This window comes from Terrapene carolina, unplaced genomic scaffold (assembly GCF_002925995.2).
Source record: "Terrapene carolina triunguis isolate 2854851 unplaced genomic scaffold, T_m_triunguis-2.0 Scaffold247, whole genome shotgun sequence".
In the NCBI taxonomy this organism is placed as follows: Eukaryota; Metazoa; Chordata; order Testudines; family Emydidae; genus Terrapene; species Terrapene triunguis.
The window spans coordinates 16,334,921-16,347,610 of NW_020664598.1; the positions used below are offsets into that span (position 1 = coordinate 16,334,921).

The 12,690-nt window shown below is 43.4% G+C and overlaps 1 protein-coding gene across 4 annotated transcripts in view; it reads right to left on the bottom strand.

The window, feature by feature from the left end:
* DNM1L (dynamin 1 like) overlaps positions 1 to 12,690 on the bottom strand; it is a 58,374-nt gene that overhangs the window by 24,101 nt on the left and 21,583 nt on the right. For 2 of the 4 annotated variants that reach the window (XM_024195629.3, XM_024195628.3), the window contains exons 3-6: positions 6,250 to 6,296; positions 4,648 to 4,719; positions 3,324 to 3,410; positions 2,010 to 2,172 (exon numbers count right to left, since the gene is read on the bottom strand). In XM_024195629.3, coding sequence (XP_024051397.1) covers positions 2,010 to 2,172; positions 3,324 to 3,410; positions 4,648 to 4,719; positions 6,250 to 6,296 — 369 coding nt within the window. Of the gene's footprint in view, positions 1 to 2,009; positions 2,173 to 2,690; positions 3,277 to 3,323; positions 3,411 to 4,647; positions 4,720 to 6,249; positions 6,297 to 7,894; positions 7,934 to 12,690 lie in introns of those variants that run through there. The other 2 variants (XM_024195631.3, XM_024195630.2) reach the window with 2 other exon arrangements.

The window sequence follows — 12,690 nt, forward strand, 5'->3', positions numbered from 1 at the left end:
TGTGGAAAGAAACCTGTGTAGGTATACTGGATTTGCTTACTCCATGAAATGCTTTAGAAACAAATAAAACTTAGGCTATCTTGGAGCCTTAACATCTTAAATAAATTTGTTAGTCTCTAAGGTGCCACAAGTACTCCTGTTCTTTTTGCGGATACAGACTAACACGGCTGTTACTCTGAAACCTGGTAAACTAAGCAGAGTTTGACTGGGTAAGTATTGGGATAGGAGGCTACTGCAGACAAACCAGGTGCTGCAGGAAGAGATAATTCAGTATTCAGTACTGTCCCCAAATCTATACTGAATCAGCATCTCAGCCCTGCGTTAGCTGTCACTGAGCTGTTATTGTAAGAGCCATCTTTCAAATGGATGCAGATCAGAGGTCCTGACCACTGGTAGGCATTAAAAAAATCGTATAGAACTTTTTGCAAGAATAAGGACGTATAATAATAGCTGCAGACCAGCACACCTGTTACAGGCCTCAAACCTTTAAGGCTGGGAATTATGGAAAGTAGTCCTAGGGTTATATGCTTGATCATATGAACAAGGCAATAAATAAAAAGCAGGATCTGTTGCCCCGTCAGACAGCCCTGGTTTGAGGAAAGGCCTAGGAGGTTCTCCAAAGGGGTTAAGAAGGTGGGACCTGGGATGGAGCCCCTGAGGGTACGTCTACACTGCAGTTAGACATTTGCATCTGGCCCATGTCAGCTGACTCAGCTCGCAGGGCTAAGGCTAAGGGGCTGTTTAACCACGGTGTAGAAGTTCAGGCTTGGGCTGCAGCATGAGCCCTGGGACCCTCCTAACTCGCAGGGTCCTAGAGAGCAAATGTCTACACCTCAATTAAGCAGCCCTTTAGCCCAAACCCCACGAACTCAAGTCAGCTGCCATGGGCCAGATGGGTGTTTTTAATCAGTGTAGACACACCTTGAGGGGCTTTGTCTGAAGAGACCCAAGCAGAGACTACGTTCCTATGCCTGACACAATGGAAAGGGAAAAAATATCCCATGCACCAAGGGGAAAAGTACTTGGGAAGCCACATTAGAAGGGTGAAGCATTGAATATATTTTGTTTAATAATAAATGAAACCCCAGAACAGGGAAGGGAGAAGAATTTTGTTTTGAACTTCAACTCTGAGTTGGGACCCGAAGAAGAGGGGAAACCAAGGCAGGGTGGTGCACCAACAGGTCAGGCAACTGCATGACAGGGTGTTAAATCCCAGTGTCTTCGGATAATTTTAACTTGAGTAACTACATTCACTGTCTCTACATATTTCTTCTCTAGGTTCAAATAAATAAAATACTTTTAGCTATTTCAGCGGTTGGGAAAGTGATTCTCACATACATACAGTCAGCAAGTGTGTAGAGTGCTTTAGGACTCATTTGGATCAGTCGCTACATAAACATAAAATTAGTATATATCCACTGCTCAGAAGAAGTTCAAATCAGCAGACTTGCCAGACAAATACAGGGCACTGAAGTGGGCAATATCTGAACACCAAATGCTACCAAATATATTTTCTCCCTTTTGAGACTAGAACAGAACCATATGCAACAGCCAATTACTAACTGTAGAAGTATTCATTTTCCCTGCTACAAGACACACATTTTATTCCTCCAAAATTGTAATCACCTGAGCAGGCCATACTCAATAACAACTCTCATGAAAGCAGCCTTCTTCAATGCAATTATATTGCTTTGTAAACAGCAGTGGATTACATGACCATATTAGAAGAGTAACAGGATCTGGACTGGCCTTGCCTGTGAGCCAGCAGGCCCTTAATTAGATACTAATTCATCTCAGCATTATTAACAGCTTCCGAATCGAACAAGCTACAATTGGAAAATGTTATTTGTTAAAATACAACAACTGTTTCCTAAGAAAATCCACTAGTATGAAAAACAAATACCATTTTCTCCAAAACTTTAATTTGGAGAAAATGGTAGGAAAATCCTAGGAAAATCCATTTTAAGAGAAATACTAAAATGCAGGCTCCAGTATGTCTTGCTGCTTACCATCTGGATCTACCTCCCGTGCAATTTTAAGTGCCTCTGATGTAGCCATGTCTGTGTTGGCAGCTGTGACTGCCAGAATAATTGAATTTGGGTTACTAATGAATCGAAGGATTAGTTCTCTGATTTGAAGTTCAATGTCCTTAGGCTGATCACCCACAGGTACCTAAAGGGAAACAAACAATATAGAACTAAAGGGGGGAGTGAATCATGCAAATCCAAATCTCTATTAAAAAACACAACAATATAAAACCAAATTTCTCTGGACTAGAAATCAAGTTTGAAACCAGGCTAATGAAGATACTATAAGAACAGTACAAAAACATGAAAACAGTGCACAATGAGAACCAAACCAAATACTCCAACTTACTATGTTAATTTTGAGGAGATTTTCAAAGGAACAAATGGCAGTTCTGCCCCTAACTTGCACTGCAAGTCTAGGGAAGTTACGCACTTAACTGCCATTGGGGACCCAGAAAAAAGCCCACTTCCTGTAGAAAAAGTTACGGTTCAATAAAAAACTTTCATATGGGACCTGAATACTTCCTCCCCTTCAGGGCACCCTGTGTGTCCTTCAGAGCTCAGAGGGTTTTCCTCCATTGTTTCCTTGCTTTACACAATTCTTCAAGCATTGCCACTTCTGTAAGAGGGGGAGGTGTCATTTTTATTCTGGTCAATACTTACCTAATTAACTACAGGTGTTACTGCTGACACTAAAGTGCTACCTCTCCTATTAGCCAAGCATGCTACCTCCACAACATTTCCAAGCCTCTTAGTGTACATCTACTCTGCAAAAGAAAAAAAAAAATCCCACAGCAGCAAGTCTGAGCCCAGATCTGCACACATGGGCTCACGGAGCTTGTACTGTAGTGATAAAAATAGCATGTAGACATTTTGGCTCGACCTCTAAAGCCCAACTCCCTCTCCAGTCTTTAGAGCCCAATCTCCAGCCCAAGCAGAATGTTTACATGGTTATCTTTAGAGCCGTAGTGCAAGCTCAAGTATGCAGACCCAGGCTCTGAGACTCGCTGCTGTGGTTTGTTTTCTGCAGTGTAGACATAACCTTTATAAGAAAACCCTTTCTCCTCAGTGTACAGCACTACCAAAGATCCAAATTCTAATCACAAGATGGGGACACTTAATTTCAAAACCATACAGAATTGCTGGTCAACTTGATGAACAATAACATTTTCTGTTTTTAAAGGGAATCTTAGATGATTTATCAAATGGTACAAAATGGTCAAAACAGAGGTCATTTTGCCCCCCTCAAAAATAATCTACCTGCAGCAAATCAAAAGGTAAAATTCAGTCTCTTACCTTTGTCATTCCTGGCAAATCCACAAGAGTCAGATTGACAACATTCGGTGAAAAAATTTTAAGGTGAATAGGTTCAGGACTGATCCCCTAGAAATACATTAAAATCACCAAGACTTAGAGTTAGAGGATTTGTTTACCTAGACATACCACTCAGAAAGCCAATTCTTTACTAAAATTAAACTCCTGCACCAGAGACCTCTACACAAGAATTTGTCCAGAAATAAAATCATCAGTTTATCAACCAATTTCTGTGTGTGTGCAATCCTGCCTTCTCCTACTTGATGGATAAAACAAATTTCAGCAACGGCACATATGCACATAAACATGGCTGCTGATTTTACAAGCTAAACAAAGTGTCATACATACACACAAAGCTGTTTATATCAACACCATATGGGTTCGATCTAGGGAGGTGGAGGCTACTTCCCCTTGTGGCACTACTACATAAACAAGTTTTGAAGTGAAGTCTGATACCCAGAATTCTGCCAACATAATAATTTCATAGCAGTGCTGGTGTCACCTCAGACCTATGTGAACTACATGTGCTAGTGGATCCACTATGTTATTTACTGTACACTGGAGTTGTATGAGCCTTTCTCAATGTTTAACCACCAGATTTTCTGCAAGTGGGATGGGGTGTTTGTCCCCACATCAGCCCCAAAAGGGCCAAGGAAGCTGAGAAAGGGCCAATTAGTGGCCACACATGAGAGGTTTAGGCTGCCAAAGCAATCCCTGATTGGAAGACGGCATTCAGCTGAGCAGAAAATGGCTGCAGCGACCCTCTGTGCTTTAGAGAGGAAAGAAGGGAACCTAAGGAAAGAGTAGGATCCTGTGGTCCTGGCCCTGAGAGAAGGGTGTACCTAGCAGAGAGATAGGAAGAGAAGAAAGCCTGCTAGAGATGAGTAGGAAGCAGTCCAGGGAGAGAAGGGACTGAGCAGACCTTGGCTGCATGTTGTAGAGTCCCTGGGCTGGAACCCAAAGTTGTGAGAGGGCCTGGGTTCCCCTACTAGGCACTGATGGAGTGGCATTGCCTGGACAGCAGGTCCACTGTGACTCTATACCCCAGAAGGGGAAACAACATAGTGACCTGGCAGGAGGGCTGAGTCACAAAGAGGAAGCTGCAGTTCCTGGAGTGAGGGAGGGGCTGTAGAGCGAGAGAGAAGACAATGGGCTGAGACCCTGCAAAGAGAGGTGTCAGACCTGGAAGAGAGCTAATCCCCAGAAGAGCCAGGAAGAGGTGCCAGCATCGAGTGCCCCATGACAGTAAGGAATTTTAGAAACTATGATATTCTGTGAACTAGAGTGGAGTTCATCTTGTACCAACCTTATTATTTCCTGAAATCCTCTCTGTTTCATTTTCTATTTCTTGTCGAATTTCATCAAAGTCTGTATAGAGCTAAAATACAGAAGCAAAAGTAACAAAGTCAGACAGCAATGTACTTACTGCATACATCTATCTATGAGAGAGAGAGAGAGAGAGAGAGAGAGATCTATATATCACCAAAATGTTCTTCTTGTCAACATAAAGTGATAAATACTGTAAGTATGCACATAAAAAGCAAGAATCATCTTCAGCACTATTTTACAATGCTATCAAAGTGAACATTAATAGCTGGAAACTGATTATTGAGTAATAACATTCGCCTTTTGCTGCAATGAGCAGCAGGAGTTATTACTCGCTACCAAGATCTCATCAAGGGGAAAGATTTATCCACAATAAAGTGTTTAAACTATATTAGTTTTATATCTAATAAAATTTTGTCTTTGAAGTTTGAACGTGAGTAGGATACACTAACATCATGTTGCCCTCTGTATCTCCCAGGTACCCTGTTCCTCCCCCTCTCCAGTCCTCTTCAACATGCCCTGCCAATCTTCTCTGGTCTGCCTCCACACTCTGCAACCACTCTTCCTTCCTTAAACAAAACACCCCCAGTCCAAAATTAGGCAGCACAGAGCTGTGTCATCCAGTCTTCCGTCCTTCCTGGCTCCCCATCTCTTTATGTATCCCCCATCATTCTACATCTTTCTCCATCTCTGGCTTTGCCAGAAGTTGTAGAAACAGTTTGGCATCATCAGCAAATCAACTAATAGTTAGAAAATTTCATAACAGTGTTCTATAAACATGTGAAAAAATACCTCTACATGAGTGACCTAAGCCATAGCTTCAAGCAACACACAAAGAGGGGGAAAAACACGACATAAAATACTGCATTCTGCCACACCTCTTCACAGCAAATTTCTACTCCCTGACCCAAAGTACAGGGAGTCAGAACTGGGGCCCTCTTCAACCCACTCCAAAAAGATGCAAATCAAAATCAACAAGCAAGTCATCAAATCAAGGATGGCTTGCTTCAACCAAGGGAGACAAACTGTCCTTAACATAGAAAGACTCTTAAGCATTACAGTCCTTCAGTCTTCACCACATGGCTGGGGAAGCTCTTTCTAGTCCTTTCAATCCCCCTCCTACAGTCTTCTACTACTTTCCTCTTATATCTCTGCTCAAGTAAGTCTCTAGTTAACTCCTTCCCTGACTATCTTAATGTGGAGTAATAAAAACAATTTGTGATGGTATATGTACTTATCTTTGTAATTTCCACTCAATGCTTCACCAACAAACACTAAAAGCAAAGCCAACAATACATACAAATTTGGAATTTTTAAAGCCTAGCCATTCAGGTGATACAAGCCAATATAATGAGGACAAGCACTATAGAAGAGAAACAACCCAGAGACACCATAACTTTAAACTTCCTTTCCTGAACTTAAAAACCCCACAAACTTCTCAAGAACAAAGTTCTACCTTGGCATAAAATGTAGCATGTGGAGTTCATCCCTTTTAGGGGAAGTTGATGGAGGAGAAAGGGTTGGGATTGAACTTCAGGCTTATAATGGAAAGCTAGTTACTATCACTCCATAATAAACATACCTTATTTTTGGTGTGAAGGAATTTACCCCATTCTTCAGCATCAATCCCTGAAAACAAAGCCATTACATGAGTTAGAGAGGAAAACAGTTTCATTTTCAAGGACACCCTACTAAGAGCCTAAGGAGGGATAGCTCAGTGGTTTAAGCATTGGCCTGCTAAATCCAGGGTTGTGAGTTCAATCCTTGAGGGGGCCATTTAGGGATCTGGGGCAAAATTGGTACTTGGTCCTGTTAGTGAAGGCAGGGGGCTGGACTCAATGACCTTCAAGGTCCCTTCTAGTTCTATGAGATAGGTATATCTCCATTTATTTAGGGAGGAGGGGATAGCTCAGTGGTTTGAGCATTGGCCTGCTAAACCCAAGGTTGTGAGTTCAATCCTTGAGGGGGCCATTTAGGGAACTGGGGTAAAAATCTGTCTGGGGATTGGTCCTGCTTTGAGCAGGGGGTTGGACTAGATGACCTCCTGAGGTCCCTTCCAACCCTGATGTTCTATGATCCTGGTGTCCTTTTCACTTGAACAGTTTGTTGAAAACCAAGATACATTTTCTTTTAAAGTAGCAGCAGAAATGCAAAAGTTAATCTACTTCCTACAGTAAGAAATTAAATGGCTTTAAATACATATATTTAACATTCTGCATCTCATTCCAAATTTTAATTTGTAGATCCGTTGCCTAATTTCCACTCTCTGAATAATGGATTTGATTAAAAGAATGACTCATTTTCCTATCCTAGCAGTCCCCAGAAATGCCCTGCCTATTTAAAGATCAGTTTCTGCGTGAAAAAATAACTTTTTGCAACATCCTTTTTTGCATAGAAGTAAGCATACATACAGTGCACTGTACAGAGGTCAGATTACAGCTGAAAGAAATAGTTAGAAAAATCTGCTCAAGCAGAAAAAAAACAAGTAGAACACTTATGTATTGTTTAACAATGAAACCTTGGGGCATAAGTCTTATAAAGCCCAATTCTGCCAGAGGCCAAGCATCCTTAGCCATACAGACTTCAACGATGGCTGACAATACTCTGTGCTTCTTAGGATCAGGCCCAAAACCAGCAAAAGAGATATAGAAGTGGCGACTTCTGTTATTGAGTGTACTTAAGCACAAGCGCCTACTAAAAAAAGTAAGTTTTAGTCATATGTGGAGACATTTGTATTCCCTCAACTAGATCTCCATTTTTTTAAGTGATGTTGCATTTCAAATTCCCAGTTTCTCTATACAGAAATCAGTTCTAGAAAGGAACCAACAAGAACTCTGCTTACTATTTGCTCATCCAAATACTGCTTATCTAAAAGTAAGTACCATTCAAACTGTCTCATTCTGGTAGGAGTCCCAAAAGACACTCACCAATACATATTAAAAACACATTACGTAACTAAAATGTTATGAAAGTTATATGATAAAGCAACACATTGCAAAAGAAAAGTTACATTCATCCCTTGCTAATGCAGAGCAAAGACAGAAATTACTGAAATTGAAGAAAAAAAAAAGCCACAAGACCGACCAAAATAACCATCAGTCAACACAGTAGCCAGTGTGTTAAAGTAAAAGTGCAGTCAGCAATAAAGTGGCATGAAATGCAGGTAGTTAAAATACATAAACATGCAGATAATGTGTAGGGACAACAAGCAAGTGGCTAAAAGAAACCTTTAGTAAGGTGTCTTGGATTTTTCCATGTAGCAGGGTCTGCAGTAAACAGAAACAGCATTGAATAAAGTTTAGTATTTGCCATTAAGTTTTACATAGCATTCTCTTTACCTTTCTGTACCAGACTTAGAGGGATTATAAAAGCATGCAGACAGACATGCATGCTATTCAATTATTAATGAAAATGCATAATGCATTATCACAATACACTGTAAACAAATCTTGAACACTCATCACTAAATGATACACATTAATCAAATATATTGTCATGTCATTTATTTGATGCCTTTATTATTGCTGTTCATCTCAGAATTACTGTTTTGAAGTACTTTGATTTCAAACACACAAAACAGTGCCCTTTTCAATAGAGCAATCTAGAACGTTCCTTGATGAGGGTCATTTCTCACCCTGGATAAGCTATAAAACCTATTTGAAAACAAGGATTTAATATAAGTGCATTTTTTTTACATATTGCTGGAGGTGGCTAATGTGCTGTAGAGAGATCATTAACTTTTTGCTGCATAAATCATAGTTATGCATGACAACTTCCTGCACATCAATGAGAAACTCATGAAAATTAAAATAAGCAGGATACAATGGCCAGAAATCTGAGATTATTTAAGAAGAGACAGTGCCAAGTAATTTAGACTTTAAAAATGTAGGTTTCAAAAACAAAGTTTATCCACATCCTGTATCTCCCTTTACACTAAGAAGGCTATTTCCTCACACCATCCTCTACTGGGAGCGAAGGAAGCCCACTAGGGTCATAAAAGGCTGCCATCAGAACCCCAAGATCTTCTAGGTTGAGATGGGGACAGCAAGGACTTCCCAGAACAGTCAGGAGCAGCACCACTGGTGCATGAAGAGACCCAGCTGGTCTCCCAGTTCTCCCTCTCCAATACTTTACAGTCCCTAAACACCAGTAGACCACTTCTTATTATCTGAAATCTAGACTTTATTGTTCCTGTTTACTCATCCCTTCATTTCACCCTATAACAAACAAAAATAAAGAAATGGAACAGAAGAGAGACCGGCCCAGCCACACTCTGATGATGCTGTACCAGTTACTCCACCCTTTGTCTTTTTAGATGGTAAGTTCTTTGCAGCAGGAACTGCCTTCCTTTGTGCTTGTACCAATTACAACAAGGGGCCCCAAAACCTGACTGGGGCTTCTGCCTGCTACTGAGATATAAACAGCACTTGCTTCAGATATCACAAGGTCCTATGTTTGGAGGTACTGATGTGAAAAGCTGATAAAATAATGTTGCTTTAGTAAACTTCAGATTCTAGATTCAGACTCTGGCTCTTATCTTCTGGCTCCATATTAACAGTCCAGTAAGGCCTGGTCTACACTATGACTTTAATTCGGATTTAGCAGCGTTAAATCGAATTAACCCTGCACCCGTCCACACAACGAAGCCATTTATTTCGAAATAAAGGGCTCTTAAAGTCGATTTCTGTACTCCACCCCGATGAGCGGAGTAGCGCCAAAATCGATATTGTCATTTCGAATTAGGGTTAGTGTGGCCGCAATTCGATGGTATTGGCCTCCGGGAGCTATCCCACAGTGTACCAGTGTGACCGCTCTGGACAGCAATCTGAACTCGGATGCACTGGCCAGGTAGACAGGAAAAGCCCCGCGAACATTTGAATTTTATTTCCTGTTTGCCCAGCGTGGAGAACACAGGTGACCACAGAGAGCTCATCAGCACAGGTAACCATGCAGGCCGATAATCGAAAAAGAGCACCAGCATGGACCATACGGGAGGTACTGGATCTGATCGCTATATGGGGAGAGGATTCAGTGCTAGCAGAACTTCGTTCGAAAAGACGAAATGCCAAAACTTTTGAAAAAATCTCCAAGGGCATGATGGAGAGAGGCCACAATAGGGACTCAGATCAGTGCCGCGTGAAAGTCAAGGAGCTCAGACAAGCCTATCAAAAAACAAAGGAGGCAAACGGTCGCTCCGGGTCAGAGCCGCGGACATGCCGCTTCTACGCCGAGCTACATGCAGTTCTGGGAGGGCCGCCACCACTACCCCACCCCTGACCATGGATTCCGAGGCGGGGGTAATCTCATCAGCTACACCTGAGGATTCTGCGGACGGGGAAGAGGAGGAGGAGGAGGACGACGAGCTTGCGGAGAGCACACAGCACTCCGTTCTCCCCAACAGCCAGGATCTTTTTCTCAGCCTGACTGAAGTACCCTCCCAAGCCAGTATCCAAGACCATGACCCAATGGAAGGGACCTCAGGTGAGTTTACCTTTTAAAATATAAAACTTGTTTTAAAAGCAAGCATTTTTTAATGATTACTTTGCCCTGAGGACTTGGGATGCATTCGCGGCCAGTACAGCTACTGGAAAAGTCTGTTAACGTGTCTGGGGATGGAGCGGAAATCCTCCAGGGACATCTCCATGAAGCTCTCCTGGAGGTACTCCAAAAGCCTTGCCACAAGGTTTCTGGGCAGTGCAGCCTTATTCCGTCCTCCATGGTAGAACACTTGACCACGCCATGCTAGTAGCAAGTAATCTGGTATCATTGCATGACAAAGCCTGGCAGCGTATGGTCCCGGTGTTTGCTGGTATTCAAGCAACATCCATTCTTTATCTCGCTGTGTAATCCTCAGGAGAGTGATATCGCTCATGGTAACCTGGTTGAAATACGGGACTTTAATTAAGGGGACAGAGGTGGCCGTTCCTACTGGGCTGTTTGCCTGTGGCTGAAAAGAAATCCTTCCCTGCAGTTAGCCAAGCGCAGGGGTAACTGGCCCTGAGCTTTTCGCGTTTGGCTAGCAGGGATCTTCCCTGATACCAGCCACGCGGTGGGGGGAGGGGTACAGTGATCATCCCAGATAATTCATGGCGGGAGAGGGGGAGCGGGGGGTTAGTTTGGTTTCTGCAGGGATCCTCCCTGATACCAGCCACGCGGTGGGGGGAGGGATAAAGGGAACATCCCAGAGGATTGGAGGGGGGGGGGGGGTTAGTTTGTTTTCTGCTGCTGAAGGTTAACAGGAAAACCGCAGCAGTCAACGGGCTTTGCTTGGTATGTGGGAAAGGAGGGCGCAGAAGCCGAAAGACAATGGCTTACCATGGCCGCATGCAAGCTGAATTCTGTTGCCCGGACCTGCGTCTGTGATCTCTAACACCAAAGCCACAGGCACTCAATATTAAGATGGAAAATGCGACCTTGTACTGAAATCACATGTGCTATGTAATGTGAACAGTGTTGTTCACCATGAAAGAGTATAAGCATTGTTCTGTAAAATGTATCATTTTAAAAACTTCTCTCCTTTTTTTCATCCCTCCCTCCAGCAGCTGCAAATTTTTCTAGCCTCCCTCCTCCGTCCCGAAGGCTATCTCAGATAAGGCGGCGGAGAAAGAGGAAGCGAGACGAGATGTTCTCAGAAATAATGGAATGCACCCGCAATGAAAGAGTTCATTTGAATGAGTGGAAGGACACGGTACCTAAATACAGGAAAGATAACAGTGAACGTGAGGTCGTGAGGGACGCTCGAGATGAGAGGTGGCAGGCTGCAACGCTGGGGCTGCTGCGTGATCAAACGGACATGCTCCGGCGTCTGGAGGAGCTTCAGGAACGGCAGCAGGATAACAGACTGCCGCTGCAACCGCTGTATAACCTCCCTCCCCCCTCACCATGTTCCATATCCTCCTCACCAGATGTGTAAGAACGCGGGGGGGGGAGGCTCAGTGCACCCTCCCACTCCACCCCAGTGGACAGCCCAACCAAAAGGCTGTCATTATATTGAATTTTTTCAGTGGCCTTTTATTTCCCTCCTATCCTCCTCCCAAACCTCACCCAGGTTACCTTGTCGGTTCTCTCCCTATGTTTATAATCAATTAATAAAGAATACATGATTTTTAAATGATAGTGACTTTATTTCCTTTAAAAGCAAGCTGTGATTTAAGGGGGGAGGGTGGTTTGCTTACAGGGAATGAGTCAATCAAGGGGGCGGGTTTTCAACAAACAGAACTTTAACACCGTAGCCTGGCCAGTCATGAAACTGGTTTTCAAAGCTTCTCTGATGCGCAGCGCTTCCTGGTGTGATCTTCTAATCGCCCTGCTGTCTGGCTGCGCATAATCAGCAGCCAGGCGATTTGCCTCAGCCTCCCACCCCGCCATAAAGGTCTCCCCCTTACTCTCACAGAGATTGTGGAGCACACAGCAAGCAGCAATAACAATGGGGATATTGGTTTGGCTGAGGTCTGACCGAGTCAGTAACGAGCGCCAGCGACCTTTTAAATGGCCAAATGCACATTCTACCACCATTCTGCACTTGCTTAGCCTGTAGTTGAACAGCTCCTGACTCCTGTCCAGGCTGCCTGTGTTTGGCTTCATGAGCCATGGCATTAAGGGGTAGGCTGGGTCCCCAAGGATAACGATAGGCATTTCAACATCCCCAACAGTTATTTTCTGGTCCGGGAAGTAAGTCCCTTGCTGCAGCCATTTAAAACAGATTAGTGTTCCTGAAGACACGAGCGTCATGAACCCTTCCTGGCCAGCCCACGTTGATGTTGGTGAAACGTCCCTTGTGATCCACAAGTGCTTGCAGCACCATTGAAAAGTACCCCTTGCGGTTTATGTACTAGGTACTCTGGTGCTCCGGTGCCAAGATAGGGATATGGGTTCCATCTATCGCCCCACCACAGTTAGGGAATCCCATTGCAGCAAAGCCATCCACTATGACCTGCACATTTCCCAGAGTCACTACCTTTCGTAGCAGCAGCTCAGTGATTGCTTTGGCTACTTGCATCACAGCAGCCCCCACAGTAGATTT